The sequence below is a fragment of the Marmota marmota genome, unplaced genomic scaffold, assembly GCF_001458135.2.
Source record: "Marmota marmota marmota unplaced genomic scaffold, marMar, whole genome shotgun sequence".
Lineage (NCBI taxonomy): Eukaryota > Metazoa > Chordata > Mammalia > Rodentia > Sciuridae > Marmota > Marmota marmota.
Window position 1 is genome coordinate 3,624,588 of NW_025999862.1, and position 24,217 is coordinate 3,648,804.

Genomic DNA, 24,217 nt, shown 5'->3' on the forward strand with positions numbered 1-24,217 from the left:
CCCCATCCAGCCCTTCTCACTGCATCAAGGGGACAATCTCAGCTTACTGCTGAAGTGTCTTTGAGCCCTGCTAACACTTGCTGATCACCTTTCAACAAAGGCAGTCTTGGTTTAGAGGCTTTAGCAGAGCATGAGAACTAGCTAGAACTGAATAACAGTTCTTCACTACATTCATTCCACGATTAGCATTTACTTAGGGTGATACTGGTTTTACCTTTCTCCCCTTCACCATTAAATTTAAGAATATAAGCTGATTTTTAAAAAACATTAAATAAGCCAGGTGTGGTGGTGTGATGGAGACACCTGTAATTTCAGCTACTTGGGAGGCTAAGACAGGAGGATCGCAAGCTCAAGGCCAGCTTGGGCAACTTAGTGAGTCCCTGTCTCAAAATCAAATAAATAAAATAAAATAAAATGGACTAAGGATGTAGCTCGGTGACAGAATGCTCCTGGATTCAATCCCCAGCATTAGAGGAAACAAAGCAACGAACAAAACTCTAAGTGAATAACACATAGGCAGTATTCAGGAAAGGCAAAACCTTGAGAGCGGCAGGGGACCAACTTATGTTGGGAGGTGCTATCCAACCCTTCTTTCTGCTTCCGGGGACACAACTAGGACAGACTAGTTCTTGGGGGCTTGAGACAAAGGGTCATTCATCTAATTTCCAATGCCATTTCAGACCAGGTCCCTGAAACCTGAGCTGCAAGCTCCACATGGCCACTAGGTGGCGATGGAGACTCACAGGGTTCCAGAAGGAAGAACCGGAAGGGCCTCTGCCTCAACCCAGACCCACTGCTCCACCCCCATATATTTTTTTGAAGGGGGAGAAATGCAGGGGAAAGCCAAACTCGTCCAGGCCTACACAGGTCATGAGGCAGTGGTGTGTTAGCTGTCACCTATCCTCTGGGCATACTCTGGAACCATCTTGTACTGTCAGGGGCTCATCCTCCCAGGTCCTCTGCTGTCCATAGGCCAAAAGTCAAGGTCAGGAGTATCAAAGGGACCAGACTCCAAGCTTCTGTCCAGACCTTACTTCTACTAGAAACCTCTTCCACTGCAGTGGAATATAGCCAGACCCTCCCCACCGGGCCCTTAGGGACCACCTCCACCTGGCAGTTACCTTTGTTTCCCAGCATTTAGAGAGTATTCATCCACCAATCTGTCATACTCTGTTCTAATATCATCCAGACTCCCGTTGTCGCCAAAGGCACCCCACTCCATGTTGATACACATTCGCCCTTCAGTCCCCTCCAACATCTCGACATTCTTCATTTCTTCCATGTAGCAGGCATTACAGCCAGTCCCTGTAACACACAAGGGTGGGAATGAATGGCTATGCCACCCAAGACCAGTTGAGGGTCTCGCAACTGGCCTGAGGCCTGGAACCTGGGAGTCCACAGATAAGGGGTACGTTTTTGAGATGGTCAAAGCAATACCTTTGCTTTCCCAATGTTTTCCAGGAAAAGATACAAGATACAAATGGAGTATCTGAGTTAAACCACCTAGAAAACGTCTGCTAATCCACTTTAAGTCGAGAGCCTCACGTGTTGACCTGTACAGACAAGGAGATATTTATGTGAATAGAAGATGGTCTTCCAACAAAGAAATGTATCTCCAAAGGTGCAAGTTTAGGTGGTATCTTGAAGAAAAAAATGTGTGTGCACATACATACGTGCTTATATATACACACATATACATACACATGTGACACCTGGGGGTTGGCGACTCCCACACCTGAGGTGTCCACTCCTCTTTCCTGGCAGGATGGGCTCTGCCTGCTCAAGCTCTCCACACACTTCAGAAGGCAGCCCAACTTTCTAACGCAATGGTTCTTTACTTTTTGGTACCTTTCTGAAAAATCTGATGATGATGCAGAGATGAAGGAACAGCCCTCTGAGTGTTCCCACAAATGCACACATGCCTCGGACATACGGTTTCCAGGGCTCAGGGGCTTCTGGTTTCCACTCCTCAACTCCCTAGAGCAGGGTGACTCGGAGTGGCCATGCAAAACTGGGGTGGGACCACAGATGGTTTTCTGTGCCAGTCCACAAGGAGCCAAGTAAAGAAATTGAGAGGAAGCATTCACAGCAGTTTTAATTGCCATGATACATACCCAGGCTCATGGTCATGTCAGAGTGTCCACTTTATGCTTTGAATTAGGCCTTGCTGCTCTACCCCTGCAACTTATTTTTTAAATAGACATGTTTCTTTCTCTTCCTTTCTCCAGGCTCCTCCCTAATCCCCCACCCCTAATCTCAAGGGAAACAGAATTACTTTGTTTCCCCATCCTAGGCAGAGTTACCTGTCCCTGAGCACACACCCACTATAGGAATGAAGTAATTCAGACTTGGAGATGGCGCTAGAAGATCTCCACCAGAAATGACTATCACCCAAATTAACAAGTGAATTACAGCTCTGGACACAGAACCATGGAATGTAGCCTTTGAGTCACCTCTTTAAAAGCCTGATGGGCAGAATCAGCAGCCTCTGGGACAGGAGTCCCCTGTGCTTCTCCTTTGCAAGCAAAGCAATAAATCTTCTCTTTCCTTTTTCTTAAAACTGTGTCCTTGTTATTGGATCGGCACTGGGGATGAGGACTGAGCTTTCGGTAACAAATCTGACGAAGGCAGCCCCCACTCCAGCTTTCTGGGCAGGCCCGGCTCTCCAAGCAACCCCACGTCCATTCTGAGGATGCAAGGCGGCTGGAGAACTGGTTGAGCACCAAGTGCAAGAGAGTGAGGAGACAGGTAATATGCCTCGGGTGCAACCAGAGGAGCTGATGACTAGAGCAAGGGACTGAGGGACTATGCCAGCAGCTGCCAAAGCTCATTTTGCTTTGGAGAACTCCTGCCTTCTCTCTCTGAATGGTACAGGTTGTTTCATCTTGGTCCACTTTGGGAAAAAGGAAAGTGAACTCAAGTAGTCGCAGTACCCTTGGCCATCTGTTCAGTCCCCCAGCGTACACACCAAGATCCTTGATTCCACACGTCTGTTTCTTCTTGGTAGGGACATCTGTGGTGCCACTGGTACAGGAGTCATGGTTAAATAGGACTTGAGAACCTAAGGATATTTACTCCCTTCTGGTCTGTTCTAGCTTCTCATCTGTTTGTTGGCCTTGGTTTTGGGAATTCCTTCTAATTGTGTTTTTCTTTGAATCTGTTACTGCCACTTTTAAGACATGGGCATACTGTGCTGGTCCTATAGGAAGTCTCTTGGTAAAGATGTTGGCTGGTCTGTCTGGTTTAAAGGTTCCTGTGTGTCAGGTATGGTTTGGGGAATCCTTTCTGGTTGTCTGTTTCTTTTTTGTATGATCTTGCAATTGGAGTTGGTCTGTCAGAGGTAAAGTAAGTGGAAGAGAGGGCCACCTATAGGTATAAACCTGCCTAAGAAAAAGATAATATTTTACTGTAACAATCTAATTGTTTGAATAGCTTTTTAACAGCTTTCTGAATTACTCTATGACCTTGCAGATGGAGTTGGTCTATCAGAGGTAAAGTAAGTGGAAGAAATTTTTATGTGCAGGCCTATCTGTTTTATTTTATTTTACTTTTTGAGAGACAGAGAGAGAGAGAGAGAGAGAGAGAGAGAAATTTTAATATTTATTTTTAGTTTTCGGTGAACACAACATCTTTGTTTGTATGTGGTGCTGAGGATCGAACCCGGGCCGCACGCATGCCCGGCGAGCGTGCTACCGCTTGAGCCACATCCCCAGCCCAGGCCTATCTGTTTTAAAGGTTCCTGTCTGTCAGCCATGGCTACGGTGATCCTCTTTTGTCTGGCTCTGTGTTTTTGTATGTTACAGGCCCTTTAAGGCATGGGCCACACTGCACTGATCTTACCTGCAGTCTCTTGAGAAGAGAAATCTTGGTTGAATTGGTCACTGATAGGTATAAGCCCGTCTAAGAGAAAGATGCTTTACTGTAACACAATCTGGCCTTTGAATGGTTTTCTGGATTATTATACTATCTTGCAGTTGGAGTTGGTCTGTCAGTGGGTAAAGGATAGGCAAAAAAATAGAGATTTGGTGTGTACAGGCATTTATACAGTTGCACGATAAGGAGCCTGAACGGTCAGGAACTAATTTGGATCCCAAAAGCACTTCCTCTGGTGTGCAAGGATAGCAGGACACCAGGAGAAAAGGTTTAAGAAGACTTAAATCCTTTAAACCCAATTCTGGCACTCCCAGCACCGTTTCTCAGCCAGGTCATCTCCATGTGGGTCGGGACACCAGCCCTGGGCTGGGAGGAAATCCCAGGAAAGCTGCCTGGGCTGTAGAAGAGTGGCCACAGACAGCTGGCCTCTGCCCTGCCTTCCAGCCCCTTCTGCCCACGGGGACGGAGACTGCTGGCCACAAAGGATGTGGCAGTAGGTTCCAGCACTGTTTATGACCTAGGGACAAGGAAGAGCCTCCCCTTTTCAGATCTGACAGGACACCCAATTTGGCCAGGGGATATCCGTCACTGGGGCAGAGCAATTCTTGCTATAACTGTATCCCATCAAACTAAATGCCTGGGGAGACTGGTAAGCAACTGCATCCAGAAAAGAAAAGAAAAGAAAACAAACAAAAAAAAACCCCACCAACTGTGTTTTGCCCAGGGATCTTCAAGGAAGGCTAAAGAAAAGGGTGGAAAGGGCCTCCTCCACTGATATCAATATGCCTCGTGTAAGAACAGGGCCTAAAAGGAGGCTCTGGGTACAACTGACAGTGGGGAACTCATTTAATGTTGATAGCATTGTGATTCTAATAAGGGACACAGGTCAGAGTCAAAACTCTCCTGTGCTCCAACTCTCTGAATGCCACCTGGGGGAAAAAATATTCAGGCACAGTTTTTGTATAGGCAGATGGTCCAACCCTCTCCTGGGATGAAATCTGTTGTGTAAATTAAGTCACAGATAACATTAATAAGGACTGTTTCAGAATATGAATTTAAGAAAGGGTCTGAAACTAAAAAAAGAGACATAAGAAAGTTAGAGGTGTGGAAATATATTTTAGTATGAAAAAGTCAAAGGTAAAGGAAATGTTTCTGGATAAAAAAAGTATTTTGTCTGGTAAAGTAATATTCTTATGCTAAAGTCCAAAAAGAAAAATAGGACAAACCCAAGGACGGAAACAAGTTGTGAATGTCTAAGTCAGTTGCAGAATGTGTGGAAGGTAAATCTCAAATGGATAAGAAGCAAGGTCTGCAACAATGATCTGCTCTCATCCGTCAAGATAATTTCTTGTATCTATTAGGTGATGTTACTTAGGGAAACTAAATCTTAAAGGAATTAGGGTTTGCACCTGTTTTAAAGTCTTTTAAATGATTATGTTATACCTGGTTAAATAAACAGCTGTTATTTTAGGTTATAACAATATAGTTGACACCCTAATGGGACTAGATATATGTATACATCTGAGAACTATGTTTGCATGAGACTTGTCTTAAGTGTTAAGTAATGAAATGAATATCATTCATATTCATATAAATGAATAATGTTTCATTTTATGTTATAAAATAAAGTGTATGTAAGTTTATGGGCAAGGTAACCAATAAGTGTTCTCTTTTATACTTTGTTTCTGACATAGAAGGGCCACACTGCCATTTGAAGACCTGTCTTATATCTGTTTGCTTTGACTAAGTCAATTTCTGATCATTACCTCTGTTTCCTAAATATATAAAGAGATTTACGCCTATCCTTTGATTTTTGCTAATACTGCTAACCCACACAGACCTGTGATTATTTTTTTCCCATATATTGTGGATTCTAAATTTTATTCAAAGTTAAACTTAGTTAAATTTAAAGCTTAGGAGAGCACTTTACCAAGTTGATATTCTCCAAACTAAAATTGTCTGTACAATATCTCCTTCAGATTTATAAAGAAATAACAAATTTGGTTGGAATTTGTGTCATTTAATATTTTATAACTGGCTAAGGGTAACCTGTTGTTAATAAGTTATATATAAAATTTTGTGTTACACTGGGATGGGAATTTAAATGTATTTTTGGAAGGTAATAAGGAGAGCCAGATTTATTCAAAGGTTGACAATGTGGAAAATGAAAACATTCTGCCATCTCTTCCCCAAAAGGGAAGTTGAGAGCTCTCTCCACCTCTGTTTATGTTTCAGCGGTAATGTACTATGTTAACTGATTCAGATAGACTTGGGAAATAATACATGAGAACTTTGTAGAAAGATATTTTTAAAAGGGGCAAAGAGCAGATTCAGAAGACACTTTTCAAAATTTGTCAAGGGGCCAGCCTGGCTTGAATTAAGGCTCTGCCTCTTGTTCTTCTCCATTTTGGGATGGTTCTGAAGTAGAATAGAATTAAGCTTATTTAAAGTTGTGTTCAAAAAATGGATTTTTGTTGTTGTAAAGATTACTGTGAACTCAAAGTAAACAGCGAATGTAATACGAAATTTAATTAAAGGTTTTGGGTAAAATTTTAAAGGTGTTTAGGTTTGTAAAAAGAGTTTTTAAAAAGTAAAACTTGTGCCGAGCATGGTGGTGCACGCCTGTAATCCCACTGATTTAGGAGGCTGAGGCAAGAGGACTGTGAATTCAAAGCCAGCTTCAGCAATTTAGTGAGGTACTAAGCAACTGACTGAGACCCTGTCTCTAAATAAAATACAAAATAAGGTTGGGGATGTGGCTCAGTGGTTGAGTGCCCCTGAGTTCAATCCCCAGTAGCCAAAAAAAAAAAAATTAAAGTAAAACTTGTATGTAATTGAGTTGATAAATATATTTGCAGAGGCTAATCAGAAATCAAAGCTACATTAGTGTTTGTTTTATATTTTCCTTGGAAGACTTTATAATTGTTGCCTGTTAGTATTTTGCAGAAATATTGCTTCTGTATTTGAGACAATAAGCCATCAGGGAAGACAGGATACTATCTCCAATTAATTCAAAGGGGTAACTATAAAATTATAGATATTAAAGTTATAACCTGTTACTCCCACTTTAAGACTGGTGAAACTAGCCTGCTGGGTGTTTAAAACCAAAAACTTGGAGACCAAAGTCAAGGAAGTAAAAGGGCCAAGGAAAAAGCAGCCAATATTTTGGCACTTGCCCTCTGAGGTAAGTCAGGACCCAGAGAACAATGGGACCTGCAATTCTGGTGAGTCACTCAATCTGCCCATCAGGGAGATCAAGAGGACTCTAGAGAAAAGAAGGCAACCAGTGCACATTCTGCAAAGAGGAGGGTCATTGGAGGGGGAAATGTCTCTGAGGCTTCCAAGAGAAGCCACGGGTGGTCGGCAGGACCCTGACTCATCCTGGTAAGTGGCATCACTGGCAGAGAAAAGTTAAAGGAGCCAAGAGGCTTCACACACATTCCCAAGAGTGATCTCTGAGGAATCTCAGTTGATTCTTAACAGTGGATAGAAAAAAAGGTCAGTTTTAACCAACCTGGTCTTAAACACTTAGCGGGAGAGTACAGCCAAAGCACACTCCTACTGGGGCCCGTCAAATCTCTGTGCATAAGATATTACCACCAGAGATTATCACAGACTGAAGACACTTAGTAACATCTTTGACTCCTACTGGAGATGTATATTTGTATCAGCCCTGCCAAAAGTAAAGCTGAAAACTATAAGGGAAGGGTCTTAGTGTGAGACTGAACTCATTAAAAATAATGATCACAAAGGACTCTAGAGTCCCAAGTTTATCCTGGGTCAATTTGAGCCTGATCTCCTAGACCCTACAAATCTTCCAACTTCCTACATAGATAATTTGATCTGTTTTTCACTGATATGATTATGAGTTACTGTTTTCAGAGACTGGCTGAAATACCAATTGCTTTTGTGCTAATTGTTAAAGTAATGCTTTGCTGTCTTGTTTATTGGTGTCTTAGCATCATCTCTGCCCTACGTATGCCTTGTCCAGTTGCCCATCAACTGTCACCATGGCCCTCTGGACTGCCCCGATGCTGAATACCCTTAACTGTCCATGCTCCATCTGATAAGAATTTGGGTCACTTCCCCCAACTTTACCCTCTCTCAGCAGGAGGCAGCTTAGAGATGTCATCACCCGTTTTCCATAGAAATGGAATATGGAAATGGACAGTGGGGAAATGTAACACTGCTTCACTTTATGCTCTGAATTAGCCCTTGCTGTCCTGACACTGCAACTTATTTTTAAAATGCACATGTTTCTTTCTCTTCTTCTCTCTCTCTCCTGCTCCCTAATTTCGGGGGAAACCAGATTACCTTTCTTCCACATCCTAGGCAGTTATCTGTCCGTAAGCACACACCCACCACAGGAACAAAGTAATTCAGACTTTGGGGCCCCCTGTTCCCCATGATGGGCAGACTCCCAGCCTTTGGGACAGGAGTCCTTTTTTTCTTAAAATCATGTCCTCGTTGTTGGATTGGCATTGGGAACAAGGACCAAGCTTTGGGTAATAGTCATTGGACTGAAAATTTAAAAACCAACCAACCCAGGAGTCCTTCCCATAGGTATCTCAGTATGCACTTGAATCACACGGGAGCCTGTGACGATGCAGATCTGACTTGGGAGGTCTGCGGTGGGGCCCAGGGCTCTGCATTTCTAACCAGCCCCTCCTAAGTGGTAGGGATGCTGCAATCCATGGACCACACTTTCAGCAACAAGGCCCTGGAAACACCCAGGTGGGACCTAGGTGAACTCAGATATGCCCCCCGCCAACCAGAAGTGCCAGGTCACCTTTATCCTCGCTGAAGAAACTTGAGTGGCATCTGCAGACTCTTGATGTTACTGGATTCCTATGTTGTTGTTGTTTTTGTTGTTGTTCCTAGCTTCTCAGTATAAAACAGAAAGCAGAGAAGTCCAAGAAGTGGAAGGGGAGGAGACATACTTGCCCACGGGGGTTTTGAGCAATCAATTGATGGAGGAAAGAAAATGGCTGATGCTAAGCTGTCCTGAACCAGACAGGCCTGGCTCCTAGGGAAGAAGTGAAGACCAGTCTGCAAGAGGAGAATGTGCTGTGTCACCCTAGCTTTGTGTGTCCTACCTGAGCCCGTCCCCAGGCAGAAGGAAGGGAAGGGCTGGGTGGAGGGAGCTTTGCTCAAGAAAGAAGAGATAAAGCCCCTGAGCCAGGCCCTCGCCCGCCTTTCCTGGGGCTGCTTCCTGGTTTTCTAAACTTCAACAGAAGCCAAAAGGTTCTCCTGGCACAGGAGAGTGGCCTGATGGGGTCATCTCCAGATACTCTGCAAATGGTACCCAAGGCAGGGAGACGTTCCTCCCTGTCCAAGTTGAGTCTGCAGATGCTGGCTGTGAGGGGCCTCTGCCCAGTGCCTTCTCACACTAGGAACGGATCCACTGGACAAATGGTCTCCTCACAGCCCAAATCTAAGTTCCTGAGGCCCAGGCCTCTGCCATGTGTGAATACAAGGGAAAAGGCTGCAGAACCCACAGGTGACCATTCTGTGACTTTCTTTAGTGATTAGGACCCTCACTAACAGTGGCTGCTGAGGGTAAAATGGCACCTGAGGCCACTCTGGCCTTTTCCAGCTGGAAGCATTGTCAGGAGAAAAAGTGATTTTTGCTTCCTTTCCAGTCTGACTCCCACAGCCACACCTCCTGGGAGCCCCTCCGTACAGCCCAACAGTGTTGCCCTACCAGCCAGGACAGCGCCAGGTACCCCACCCTGTCCACCCGGGCCACAAGGCCTTTGCACTCTCTCTTCTGGAAAGCCCCGTTCTTAACGGTCTATCACAATCCATGTGCAGCACCATGGGGGTCCTGGGGAGGGATAACCCTCCAGGGAACTCTGAGGTCTTCGTCCAGCACTGAACTCTAAAGATGGCAAAGGGACAGTACAGACAGATTGTCCCAAACCGAGGACCAAGCTACTGAGTCCAGGTGCCAGAGAGAAGGAAAACCCAGTTCTCCCTTGACCAAGAAGAGATGCTTCCCAGAGCACCCACCTACAATAAGTCCAACCTCACAGTTGGGTTCCTCATAAGCACACGTCATCATGGTGCCCACCGTGTCGTTGACCATAGCCACCACATCCAGGTCGAATTCCTTTGAAAAGAAAAGGGACACTGCTTTAGGGTAGGGGTGGCTCCAATCCTGCTTGTTCACTGCTGCACAGTAACCAGTAAACTGCTAGGGCTTTGTTCTAGAATGGGTGCCGTCAGGGGGCAAGGACAATCCTATGACTATGTTCCGAGTTCTGACATGATCATGGATGACTCTGTCTAAATCCGTCAGGCCAACAGGGCAACTGTGCCTAATGTTTGTACTCGGGTACACTGAGTTCAATAGAACACGACGTCCTAGTGACAGTGCAGGCCAAGCCCCACTGTAGACAGCTCTTTATGACAGTCATGATTTCACCTTTCTTTAAAAAAATACCTCTCTGGGCTCGGGTGTGGCTCAGTGGCAGAGTGCTTGCCTAGCATGTGTGAGGCACTGGGTTCAGATTCTCAGCACCACAGATCAATAAATAAAATAAAGGTTCATAGACAACTAAAAAATATTTTTTAAAAAATATCACTCTCTTAACAACACAAAACTTATAACCCTGGTTTCAATGCAGCAGTTGGGTGAGGAAATGGGGATCTTATATTACCCACATTGTAAACTTCTGTATTGTTCAAATTGTTTACAATAAGCAAGCAGTTTTTATATCCACCCCCCTCCCCCAAAAAGAGTTTTTAAAACGTTCTTTTGATAGTTACCTCTCTCCTTTTTATTGCATCCCTTAGTAAACTGGCTACGTTGTGACCCACACAGTCAGTTGCCTTAAAACCCTTTGTCCAGGTGATCAGGATTCCCTGAAATGTGAGAGGCACCAGGAGGAGAGTTAGGCCATTTATCCTTCTGGGCAGAAGACAAAGTTTCACACCCTCCTCCCTCCCAAGTCAACATCTGCTGAGGACTCCCACCCAGAGAATGTCCAAGCATCCGAGTGCCAAGCCAAGAGAATGTCCCTTCACCTGCAGGCTCCCCACCCCCACCTACTGCACACATAGCTGTCCTGCTTTTTAAAATTTTTTTGGTACCAGGGATTGAACTCAGGGGCGCTCAACCACTGAGCCACATCCCCAGCCCTCTTTTTGTATTTTATTTAGAGACAGGGTCTCACTGAGTTGCTCAGGGCCTCACTAAGCTGCCAAGGCTGACTTTGAACTCCTGATCCTCCTGTCCCAGCCTCCTGAGCTGCTGGATTAGAGCACACACCATGGTGCTCGGCAGCTGGCAGCTTTAAAAATCCCCTCTTTGCAGTTGGAGAAACTGAAGCACATAGAGTTAATGGCTATGTCCAAGTCCCTAGGAAAATGGCAATACTGGGGTTGGGGGTGTAGAACACGAGGCCCTGGGTTCAATCCCCAGTATCACTCAGAAAGGAAAAAATAAAGAAATGGCCATACTGGACAATTCTTACACAGGATCTTAGCCTGGTGCTGCCATGGCATGACCCACTAGCTCCTCTAAGGAATTTACTGACTACCTAACTGAAAGAAGGCATGATCTTAATAACTCCTATACTACCCCAAGTAAACCTCAGCTTCATTGGGTGGAAGTTGCACACTTGCTGGGGGGAAAAAAGCCACAGAGGCAAAGTCACTATGAGGAATATAAGGTGACAGTGGAAGCAAACTGCTTGGAAAAAAATCATTAAGGCTTTAAAAACTGCAAAAACAACAACACACATTTATATAGATCCAACTGCTCAGCTCTAAATTAGGAGGAGCCAGCGCCAAAGTCACAGGGCAGGATGGCATTACGTCACCCTCCCTGGCTCTCCCAGCACTGCCAATCATGCCTCAAACCCTGGCCCGATGCCCCCTCCCTGGCCACGCCCCCATTTGCAATGCCCGACTTGTTTGGAATAACAACTCTTCCAAGAAACAGGCTCAGTCCTGCCTGGGTGAGGGCGCAACCCACTCCCTGTGCCTGCATGTACCCAGCCACGCCACCCCAGCCCCGCCTGGACAGGTGCTGGATGCAAGCGGAAAGGCGGATCCCTCGGTGCAGTGAGCTCCCTGAGGACAGGAACAGGAACCCTCAGCTCTGTGCTCAGAGCTTAGTCCTCAGCCTGTCCTCAGCCCCTCCTGGGCCCTGTTTCGTCTCATCTATCAAATGAGCATGTATTAAGCCACCATCTGACACCCCAGGGAACACAGAAGAGGGTGAGGAGGTTCTTGGTGCCTGGAGGCCCCAAAGGCTTCCCAGAAGAAGAGACTGCTGTCAATAATGCGAGAGGAGAGGAGGGCTCAGGATGCTCTGGGGTGGGTAGAATAAAGCCTGGGTACACTCTCCGGGCCATGGAAGCCAGAAGCAGACACGTAGGGGTGACAACGAGCCTGGAGAAGGCCTCCAGGGCCAGCCCACTGTGGCCACGCAGGTGCCATCATTATTCCAAAGGAAGAGACTCACCGCATCCAGACTCGTCTGCTTGCAAGGAAATGAGAAGGTGAAGCCCAGAGGCATCCGGGGGCCTTTGATCCCCATGTAGTCCAGGAAGTCAGAGATGCAGGAGACGATGTGGTCAAACAGCTGTAGGGGACAAGAAGGGATCACCCAGGCTCTCTCTGGTTTCATACTTTCAGCACACACACAGAGGCACACAGGCACACACACACACACACACAGATACACATACACACAGGCACACACACACACACACAGGCACACACACACACAGGCACGCGCACACACACACACACCACACACAGGCACGCGCACACACATACACAGGCACACACACATACACACAGGCACACACACAGGCACACGCACACACACACACAGGCACACATATAAACACAAACAGGCACACACACACACACAGGTACATGCAGAGCAAGCCCCTTTCTCCAGGATCTACCAGCCACCAGAGCGCTGTGGACCAGGCAAGGCTGAAAATACCCAGTGCTTTGGGGCCACAAGGGAAGAAATGCACAGCTGGGGGCATCCCTGGCAGGTGTTGGTCCTCACGAGACCACGGGCACCTCCGGGCCTGTGTGTGCCGTGCACACACTACAGACATGAAAAAGCAGATCCAACTCACCTCTTCCCCGGTGCCCTGCATGATCTCAAGGGGAATGGCATAGATTTTATTGTGCATTTCCACTGTTCTCTTTTTCCCACTACGAATTTTCACCAGCAGGACACGGAAATTCGTTCCTCCAAGATCCAGGGCCAAGAAGTCACCATGCTCTGTTAAGAGTAAAGAACACAAAGAATGCCACAAACTGCTACGTGCCTCTGGGCAGCTGGCAAGCCCTAGACTCCAGAATTGCAAGAGGAGGGTCTCCAGGTTGCACACAGGGGTAGGTGGGTGGGAGCTGGAACCACCTGACCAGTACACAGCGTGGGCTCTGAGGAGGGGTGGGTACTAAATCACTGCCCACAGCCACCGAGTCACACTGCAAGGACAAAAGGCCCCAGGAGTGAACTGCCTGTCACAATAACAAATAAACTTCACAAGCCTTATTAAAAAGACTTGCAACGATGCCCTGATTTTAGGGAACTTCATACAAAAATGAATAATTCATGTCAACGTGTGGAGTGTTTGCAGAAGTAGCCACTATCCTTCCCACCAAAAGACGGGGGTCTGTTTCTCCTCCCCTTGGATCGTGGGTCCAACAGAATACGGCAGAAGCACTGCTGAGCCAGGTCCTGACCTCAGCCTCCAAGAGGCTTTAAAGTCCTTTTCTGCCTCCAGGTGGACCCTGCTGCTGCCACTGAAGAGCCCAAGCCCAGTAAGTAGCCTGCTGGAGGGTGACCCACGTAGCCAAGCACCCTGCACCCCAGCAGGTCACCCTCCCAGCTGACCGTCCAGCTGACTGCAGCTCAGGAACGAGTCCAGCAGAGGTCAGCCAAGCCTGGACCAGAGAAGCAGAACCATCCCGCTGACACAGAGACTCATGAGCAATAATAAATGCTTGCTCGTTTATGCCACTAAGTGTCCTGCTCTGGCCAATCATGCATCATTAGTGCATATAAGTAACTTACACAGAAGATATTCATATCACAAACACGCATTATTCCGAGGATCCACCCCAAAGCTCTTCAGATTCTGCACAAAGCTCAGCTCCAATAAGAACCATGGAGGTGGCATTGGGCACTGGATGGTGTTCTTCAATCTGCCTAGATGTGACAAGCCCAGGGACCCTGCCTCCTTCACACACACCCTGCCGGGACTGAGGAAGGCAGCACTGTGTGTTGATTCTTCTGACACTTTGCCATGTTTGTGAGCCAACCTAGAACAACCTCAGGGCCCAGCTTCCTTCTACGGTGAAACCAACTCCCTAATTCTAACACGGCTTTAGAGACAGTGCTGGACCGGGAGGTTGGGCCAGAGGGATTTAGCAGCCCTGAGCCACACACACAGGACAAGCTGGTGGTAAAAATGGAGAAGAGTCGGAATGAGCTTCCCTCTCCTGCCAGATCAGGCATCACTAGTGCAAACGCATCCACTGGAGGATCCACCCCATCCCAGCTCTGCAGTGATGGGGTCACTGTCATGAGCAGGAGGACCTGACAGTCCCAACAGGCCCTCACCGGTCCCATCTGGGGTGCTCCGGACAAAGGAGGGGAGCATCTTGACCACAGCCTTGTCATTTGTCTGCTTCCTCAGCCCCATCTCCATCTCGGTCCGCATCCTCCTCTTCACCTCCAGCAGCATCTCCTTGGTGAGGCGAAAGTGGGCGAGGGTCTCCTCTATCTGCCGGTGCTGCTCAGCCAAGCGGTAGGCCACTGCGGTCACCATGGCGGCCCCCTTGCCACTGCCACTCTCCGAGAGGAGGAAACGAACATCGGAGTCGGGCACCAGGCGCCTCAGGGTCTTGTGGAAACGCCGAGAATACCTGGGGAAGAAAGTGGAGTGGGCGTGCCATGATGGCTGGACTGAGCCACCGATCAGGGGCCTCTTGTGGTGCTGGGGATTGAACCCAAGGCCTTGTGCATGTGAGGCAAGCACTCTACCAACTGAGCTATATCCCCAGTCCTCTGGTACCCCTTTCTTTTTCTTTCTTTTTTATGGGGTGGGGTACCAGGGATGGAACTCAGGGACGCTTAACCATTGAGCCACATCCACAGCCCTATTTTGTATTTTATTTAGAGACAGGGTCTCACTGAGTTGCTTAGTACCTTGTTAAATTGCCGAGGCTGACTTTGAACTCGCTAATCTCCTGTCTCAGCCTCCCGAGCCTCTGGATTACAGGTGTACACCACTGTGCCCGGCTTGGTACCCCTTTCTTTCACCACACTCTAGTTCCATTTCTACACTTGCTTTTTTCATTACACAAGTCCTATACATCCACGGTAGAAAAAAAAGCAAATGCAGACAAGGAAAACGGAAAAATAGCCAGGTTTGGTGGTGCATATCTTTAATCTCAGCTACTTGGGAGGCTGAGGCAGGAGGATCACAAGTTGAAGAACAGCCTCAGCAACTTGGCCACACCCTGTCTCAACATGAAAAATAAAAAGGATCAGGGCTGTAGGTCAGCACTTGCCTAACACGTGCTAGACACTGGGTTTAATCATCTGTGCGAAAAAAGAAAAACAAAGTTGCCCACAATCACCCATAAAAAGATCCTCATTATTTTATAAGTAATGAATACAAAAAATTCAAAGTCCAGAGATGTTGTCCTCCACCATGTCAAGGAGACCACCTTGCTAGTCAAAGCACTGTGCTTCAAAGTCAGATCTGAAAACAAGGGTGAGCACTACCATGTCTGCATAAGTGACCTGGAGCTAGTAACTTGACCTTGGAGTAAATGCGGATCTGTGTGAAAGTGTCCTGTTGGAAACTGAATAAGGTAATCAACATGCTTATGTGAGTCACTGGCACTGAGGAAGGACTCAATAAATAATCGCTCTTGTTTTTTTTTTATTTTCACATGGTCTCTTTCTTTCCCTCCATCCCCACTCCCAAATCCTGGACATTCTTAGTGGCTGGAAAAGACCTTGAGGACAGGATGGCGTAAGACACAGAACTTGCGCTCTGCAGTGTGGAGGCTGCTGCCAAGGGGAAGAGGAAAAAAGGTTTCCCAAAATATTAACAGCAGTCGACTCCAACGGAAGAGAAGAAGAAGGGCTTCTATTCTTTTTGCAACTTTTTAAACTATCTCAAATTTCCATCCTGAGTAAATATTACTTCTGAAATGAGAAACGATGCAAAAACCGAATTAAAGTCATTGTTTAAAATGTGAAGTTGCAGATGGAAAAACGTTTCTGGATACAGCTCATGGTGATCGTTGCACAATAAGAATGAACTCATGGGCTGGGGATGCGGCTCAAGCGGTAGCGCGCTGGCCTGGCATGCGCTGGGCGCTGGGTTCGATCCTCAGCACCACATAAAAATAAAATAAAGATGTGTCCACCGAAAACTAAAAAATAAATATTAAAAATTTCTCTCTCTCTTTAAAAAAAAAAAAAGAATGAACTCATGAAACATGCCGCATGTTTCAAGATGATTAAATGATCTGTTTGATGTTATATACTTTTTACTGCAGTCAAAATCATGTGACGTTGCAAACCCTTAGGCTTTCTTGTCCAGAAAATTTTTTCAGGGGTGGGGCGGGGGGTACTGGGAATTAAACCCAGGGGCACTTAACCACTGAACCACATCCCCAACCCTTTTTATTTTTTATTTTGAGACAGGGTCTCGCTAAGTTGCTTAGGGCCCCAATAAATTGCTGAGGCTGACTTTGAACTTGTGATCCTCCTGCCTCAGTCTCCCAAGCTGCTGGGATTACAGGCATGCACCACCATGCCTGGTCTCTTGTCCAAAAATTAGCCAAGAAATTCCAAAGAAAAAGCTGGTGCGCTGGTGTGTGCCTCTAATCCCGGGGTCTCAAGAAGCCGAGGCAGGCGGATCACTGGAGCCCAGGAGTTCAGGGCCAATGCTCACCAGCACCATGTGAAGGCACAGTATCTGATACAGTATCACTTTGTGTGAAATATACACTTTGTGTGAAATACATGCACAGTGGGAAACTACCTGCGGTCCTGTATACAAAACCCATGCCACAGGCAGTCCATTCTTAAAACTTACCAAACAAATAATTAAAATTTGTCTTTGCTACCAGGGATGGAACCCAGGGGTGCTTAACCACTGAGCCACATCCCCAGCCCTTTTATTCATTTATTTATTATTTTTTTGAGACCGAGTTTCATTAAATTGTTTAGAGTCTTGCTAAATTGCTGAGGCTGGCTTTAAACTTGAGATCCTCCTGCCTCAGCCTCCCGAGTCGCTAGGAATATAAGCGTGCACCACCACGCCTGGCTCAAGTCATGTCCTTAGTGACCTAGTAGGCTCTGGAAGCTAAGGTTGGCCATGGAGCGGAGACTGGCCAAGGCAGCCAACAGACAAGAAAGCAGCAAGTGGGGACCATTTACTTAATATCTCTCTGGTCTCAAGTGACAAGTTCCTCACTTAAAAAAGGAATGGCCAAGGAGCTGGGGAATTTTATCAGGAGTTTCTGAAACAAGAATATGGGTGGCGTACCTACAACCTAAACTACAAGAAGGATGAAGTTCCTCCTGATGAAATGCAGATGAGCTACAGACACATTCCGCCCAGCGCCCCTGCAGCTAGAGATAAGGAAAGATACTAATGGCGTTTGAGGTAACACCAGAGAGAATCCACTAAGGGCGAGCCTCCCCAAAGGGCAAATTTAACCTCTTTGCCCAGAACCAGACATGCCTTGTCTGCAAAATAAAAAACAAAAAACCTTTCACTGGCTGCAAAACTCTGAGAGACAAGTACAGCAAAGGCAGACTCACTGTGGGTGCGTCTTGTACAGAGAGCCGTCCACACCAACCGTGGTCCGCAGCCTGGGGGTCCCCTTGTTATCACGCAGGCGGTTCAAGATGGCACCCAGTGTGGCAGCCACCAGGTTGGCAGAGCGGAAGGACACGATGGTGCACACGTGCTGGACCGAGACACAGTCGTCGTCAGATGGCTCCACTCCCAGGCGGGTGAGGATTTCTTTGGCATTGTGGAGGCCTTCCTTATTCCTGTGAGGTTGGAGCCCAGAGCTTGTGAGTGAGGGACCAGCCAGGCAGCGCAGAGCATGGGGACTCCAGGCTGACCCCGACTCACCGGGTGTGCAGAGGCGGGACCGGGAGGTCCAACGCCTCAAAGAGCCCAGGGAGGGAGCGCCTCCCCAACACACACCTGCTGGTGGCAGGGACAACTGTTCAGCTGGGTTCTGGTGGGCCAGGCGTGGAGGGGAGCACAGCTGAGATGGCCGCTGAGCAGGGAGGGCCACAGCTGCTTCTGCCCAAGCCCAGGACCAGGGGAGGCCTGGGGGACAAGGCTGCTCATGGGGTCTGTGAGCTGCTTCTTACCCTTCCTGGGGTTTTTCTGTCAAAATTTTAATCTCCCACGTGCATGTCTTGTGTAGTTTTTGTGAGATTCATTCAGAGGGACTTTACAGTTTTGCTGTTATTGTACCTGGTCTCTGAAAATGACACACACGTACACCGCCCTTTAACGACACAGTGATCTAACAGGTTAACAACAGGAATGTGCAGGAAGGAGCCCTGGTGCTACATTTGTAGATTTTCCCCAAATCTAAAGTTATTCCAAAATGAGAAGTTTATTTCAAAAACATATAGACACATTTTAATTATTATAAATAGACAAACATAATGGACTTTTCTAATATTATCTCCAGATATTATTCACTTCCCTACAGACTTTGGGGGAGAATTCTCCACAAAGACATTTATCATTGGCAAATGATGACAATTTTATTCCTGTTTTGATTCTTAAGGCTTTAACTTCTTTTAAAAATGCTTTTCAGTTGGAGTCTTAACTCCAGCCCAATGGTGAGTCGGAACTAGTGACATTGTATTGATTTTTCAAAAGAAAGCATCTAACATCCCTGCTTATAGGGTGTTTTGTGGAGAAAGCCTTCATTAAAATGTAGACATGCTTTCTGGGGCTAGGTCAAGTGCATTTTATGATCCTTGCTAAGTAAAGAGCCAAGAGCAGAAGCAGACCAAGAAGAAGGCAGGTATTTCCTGACTTCACACAGGACTAAGTCAAGCCGCTGCCCTGCTCCTACTGGACCCTCCCCAAGTCCCCTCCGTTCTCAGGCACCCAGGAGACTTGCAAAGAGAGATGGTTGGAAACTCAGGAGCAGGGTTCCCTGCCTGGTGTACCCCTGCACTAATGGCTCCTGAAGGAGAACAACACTAGGACAAATTCCAGGGCACAGATTTACTAATGCCCAGAAAACCTGCTTCTGCTCCAACCACACAGAAGCCGATGTGCATGAGAGTTCCCAGGACCACACAGGGGGCGGGGAAAATGACTCCTTCCTTGTGGGGACGCACCAGCACTCCTGGCACTGAGGATGGCGGCACGCTGGCCTCATCTTTATGTAAGTGGCCCCAGGAAGCCACGTGGCACCTCCTGAACCTAGGGGCACACGGAAGCCAGCCACAAGAGCACTGGGATCAAGCCTACCTACGTCCCTCTCAGAGTGAAGGCCGGGACTAAGAGTGAAGACAGTGGACTCCGGGTTTCTTTGGGGATGCCAAAGGCCAGCGGTCAGGTTGTCCCTTGTCAAACTACCCAATCTCATCTGTTAATCGACTGTTTCGCAAACTTGTTTCAGGGCACATTTCTGGCTGTTAACAGATGTTCCCTGAATATGTGTGGGGGTGGGGAGGGATTGAGGCACAAAAGAAGTTTAGGAAATAATGAGTATTATGGCTGAGATAGGAGGTGTCCCCCCAGAGCTCCTGTGAATGCAGGAATATTCAGAGGTAAAACGATTCATCATGGAGCTGTAATCTGATCTGTCCACCTGAGTTTCACTGGACTGAGTGGGTGGTAACTGCAGGAGGTGGGGCGTGGCTACAGAAGGCGGGTCACTGGGGGCGCCCCTGAAAGGGTGCACCTTCCCTGAGGCCCCTTCTCTCTGTCTCTCTCCCCCCATTTCTCTGTTTCCTGACCCCACCACGTCCCCGGGACGTGCTGCCTCACTTGAGCCCAGAGTCGGCTGTCTGTGGACGAGACCCCAAACCATGAGCCCCGAATAAACTTTCCCTCCTCTGAGTTGTTCTTGTCAGATGTTTTGGTCACAGTGATGGAAAGCTAACTAAATGAATGAGTTCACCAAAGGGAACTAGGTTCTTCTTTTTTTTTTTTTAAACAGGCTAATAAATATTGTAAATCTCTAAAAGGAGGATAAATTGTACTATATTTCTCAAACCTACTGGCCCTGGAATCATCCAATTATCATCTTGAGGTCTCTAGGGTTCCCTGGAACACAGTCTGAAGGAGGTCAGGACATGTCTACAGGGAGCTCCAAGAACCCAGGCCTGGGCTTGGTCAACTGTCACTCAACACTAGGAGTGGAGTCAGGAGCTTCCTCAGCAATAATCTTGCCTTGAGGCTGCACATATGTGAGAGGGAGAGGAGAGAAGGGGAGGCGGGGTGGGGGGGTCGCTTTCCTAACTGGAAGGGAAAACCCCCCAGGAAGCATTGGCTGCTAACTAGGTGCTTCTTTAATCATGGACCGGCCAGGATTGGAAGGGCCCTATCTCCCTTCTCTGTCCCCTCTATCCCCAGAAAGCCTCCGCGTAGCACCTACTTTTCGATGGCGGACACGTCACTGGTGTTAAACTTGCCCCTGGTGAGCAGCTCCGGGGTGATCCGCCCTTCAAACAAGAGGCCCTCCTTGGCCATCTTGACCAGAATCAGTCGGACCAGCTCCCCCAAGTACATGCCACTGACCATCTTCTCAAACCTGCAGGAGAGAGCACATGGGCACCTGTCAGTCCTTCCTCCACACCCAACCCTGGGGCAGCACGTGAGGAAGGGGACAGACACAAAAGGAGTGTCACCACTCACAAGCTCCCAGTCTCCTTGGGAGGCAAAACCACACTCGCTCGCGTGATTCAACAAAGAGGGGACCAGGACGAAGACTCCAGAAGGGGCAAGTCACCCCCATGCCTGTGCCAGGGAGAAGAGACGGGCAGGAGGAGGCGGGGAAGGCAGCTTGGAGGCAGGGGAATGCTAGGACGTAGATTGGCAATGACAAATGAGAAGGCCCCAAGACAAGCGGGTGGACTTCGATCATCCCTCACAAACTGTCAGCCGTGTTCTGTTGCTTTGTTTTGAGGTACTGGGGATGAATGCAGGAGTGCGCTGCCACGGAGCCATACGCCCAGACCTTTCTATTTTTCATTTTGAGACAGTATCTTACTAAGTGTCTGAAGATGACCTCAAACTTGTGATCCTCCTGCCTCAGCCTCCCTAGAGATTATCCCTGAGATTATAGGCCTGTGCCAGGCTTGCTATGCTTTTTATTTTTAATTTTTTGATACTGGGCATTGAACTCAGGGGCACTTAATCACTGAGCCACATCCCCAGCCCTTTATATTTTTTTTATTTAGAGACAGGGTCTTGCTGAGTTGCTTAAGGCCTCACTAAGTTGCTGAGGCTGGCTTTGAACTCACAATCCTCCTGCCTCATCCCCTCCTCCCCAGCCACTGGGATTACGGTGTGCCACCACACCCAGGCCTGCTGTGCTTTTTAGAGGGCTTTGACTTCCATCGCTCTATCAGGGGCCCTCCTGTGGGAAGGGGGTGTCAAGGAAGCATTCTCCTCATTGGGCTGCTGCTGGGACATTTGCAGATCACCTTCTTGGTACCCTCTGCGCTTAGAGAAAGTCACCCCCAACTGCCCCAACAGACTTCACCCTAAGCTGCAGGGATGGGGTCTGAGAGGCTGAAAGCCAGTGAGCTCAATGTCCTGCTCCAGCTGAATCACGCCAGCCACTCCCTCTCCTGGGGGGGGGCGTGAGGTGCAGCCCGGTTACTGCAGCAGCCTCTCCCCCCTGCTCAGCGCTGCAGGGAGCCTAAGACTGAGGCCAACACACAACTGAGACAGGCCCAGGCCAGAACCAGGGAACAGGGGCTCCATGTTGTATCTGAGCCAGATTCAGCCCCAGATCCTGGCTGACCAGGGGCCAGGAGGAAACCCTGAGGAGGGCGGATCAAAGAGGCAGGCCCCCGTGAGAGCGCGGCCTCCCCTCTCAGGGCTGGCATCCCCAGAGCTGACAGTGACACAGCAAAACAATCTGTTCCAGTCAGAGCCGGGCCTGGAAGCCCAGATGCTGTTAGGACCTGAGCACGTCTGTCAGCAAGCTCAGAGCCTCTTCAGAGACAGAGTCCCCATTGTTCCTGCTCCTGCAGGACCACACAGGACCGCCCAGCCACCGCCCTGGAAGGAGCATCCTTCTGGGTCCTAGCTGCCCAGCTGCCACCCCAGGCACCTGTGGGAACCAGCCCCTGTGGAGGACCAAGCTGGAAGGAGCCAGGCAGAGCCTGACTACCCAGGCTCAGCCCTGCCTCCATTTCCACTGGGGTCCTCACTGGGCTCCTCACGTCTCTGGACCTCAGTCTCCTCGCTTTTGTAACGGGGACAATAACAGGGCCTCTTACCAGATTATACAGAGGATGTGGGTTAATATAGGTTAAATACTATGGTGTCCAATAATGAATTCTTATGACCTTCCTATGTTTCTGGTACTTTTCTCAGCTCTTTAAATATTTTAACTTATTTTATCCTCATTACCATTCTACAAAGTAGACATTGGCATTATACCCACTTCACAGATGGAAAAACTGAGAAGCAAAGGTTATAAATCTCGCCCATGGACAGAGCTAACAGTGGCAAACCCATATGTTGAACCCAGCTAAACGGAACACCAGAAACTCTGCTCTAACCCTGTGCAGTCTGTCTATCTGTCTCATGGACAGTGCCGTTCAATGTTAGCTACTACTGTCACGGCAGGGCTACCTAGCCTCATCCCTCATCCAGCTTCTGCTTGTCTTCCTCCAGTCACTTCCTAGGTAGCCCGTCCACCACTGGGCAGTGTGACAAAAGGAGAAGTTTCCCCGTCAGGATGAGCTAATGTCCGGCTGCTGGCTCCCCATCACCACTTCTTCCTCTGCCTTCTGGAGACACCCACAATGATCTGCTCCTGTCCCACCCAATGGTCCTTCACAAATGCAGCACTGATAACCCTATTCCAGATGGAGCCAGGGCCAGGTCTGTCCTTTCTCAGTCTTTAGAAAGCTGTGAAGCAACAGAACAAATCATGGCACCTCCCAAGAGCCCCTCTCTGCACAAGCCAAAGGCTGGTGGAGCCAGTGGCTCTCCCCGGCCGTGCGTCCCTTCTGCCCACATGAAATCTGCCTCTCAGCACTCAGACCCCTATGGCCAGGGCCCAGCATCGAGGAGCAGCACCATGCCTGCTGGTGGGCCCAGGCAGGGCTGAGATGGGGTCGGGGTCAGGAGCGAGGACGTGCACAGCAACTGGCCCCAGCAGTCAGCCTGGGGAAGGAAAAGGAGGGAGAGGCCCATGGCCAGGTAGAGATTCTATGGCTGGGGCAGAACAAGAAGAAAAAGAGGGCGTGGGGCCGGGAACCTGTGCAGTTATTCCACCACCACCCAGGCCACAGGGTTCCCTCTCCAGAGTCGGCCGCTGTGGCCAAGGCGCTGGCTGCTGTGTGGGGCAAAGGCTCTCCTCGCACCCTGAAGGAGACAATAAGGAATCAGAGGGAGATGGAATTGGGGATTCCAGAGGCAACACAGACAACAGAACAAGAAACCCAAGGAATCTGGAGGGAAGGAGAGGGTTGAAGATAAAAGAAGGGAGGCGGGCACAGTCACACACGCCTGTCATCCCAGTGGCTCAGGAGGCTGAGGCAGGAGGATCGAGAGCCAGCCTCAGCAACTAAGTGAGACCCTGTCTCTAAATAAAATACAAAAAAGAGGTGGAGATGTGGCTCAGTGGTTAAGTGCTCCCAGGTTCAATCTCCAGTACCAAAAAAACAAAAACCATATGGCAGCGAAATCCAGGTTTACATGCAAGCCAGGCAGGGTTCCCACACTGGGCTAAGGATACAGACAAGGGCCTAGATCACGTCTGCTCAGCAACCACAGTGACCTGCCTGTCCACACTGCTGAGAAGGGAGACATCTGAGTAAGTGGCTGATAGAAGCTACAGCACATAACCCCTTATCTGAAGCCCCTGAGGTCACATGTGATTGAGACTGTGGAGATTGGGGGACATTAGGGATACAACAGGATGCAGATGCCGTATGTCACAGACCACTCAGAGGTGCCCAAGGCACCCTGTAATCAAGCACATCCAGGCTCTTTGGTGAAGCGTCCACAGGCACTGGCAATAACTTCATGTTAGCTGGGATCAGGTTTTAGGACTAGGAGTCAGGTTCATGGTTGGGGAGGGAACCCAAAAAAATTGTTCC

General features: G+C 48.3%; 1 protein-coding gene across 3 annotated transcripts in view; it reads right to left on the minus strand.

Annotated features, from left to right (window-relative positions):
- The window catches only part of Hk1 (hexokinase 1), a 72,094-nt gene that overhangs the window by 4,765 nt on the left and 43,112 nt on the right, over positions 1-24,217 (minus strand). For all 3 annotated transcript variants that reach the window (XM_015500551.2, XM_048809755.1, XM_048809762.1), the window contains exons 8-15: positions 20,530-20,685; positions 17,705-17,938; positions 14,477-14,781; positions 12,981-13,129; positions 12,347-12,466; positions 10,645-10,740; positions 9,886-9,985; positions 1,122-1,305 (exon numbers count right to left, since the gene is read on the minus strand). In XM_015500551.2, coding sequence (XP_015356037.1) covers positions 1,122-1,305; positions 9,886-9,985; positions 10,645-10,740; positions 12,347-12,466; positions 12,981-13,129; positions 14,477-14,781; positions 17,705-17,938; positions 20,530-20,685 — 1,344 coding nt within the window. The remainder of the gene's footprint in view (positions 1-1,121; positions 1,306-9,885; positions 9,986-10,644; positions 10,741-12,346; positions 12,467-12,980; positions 13,130-14,476; positions 14,782-17,704; positions 17,939-20,529; positions 20,686-24,217) is intronic.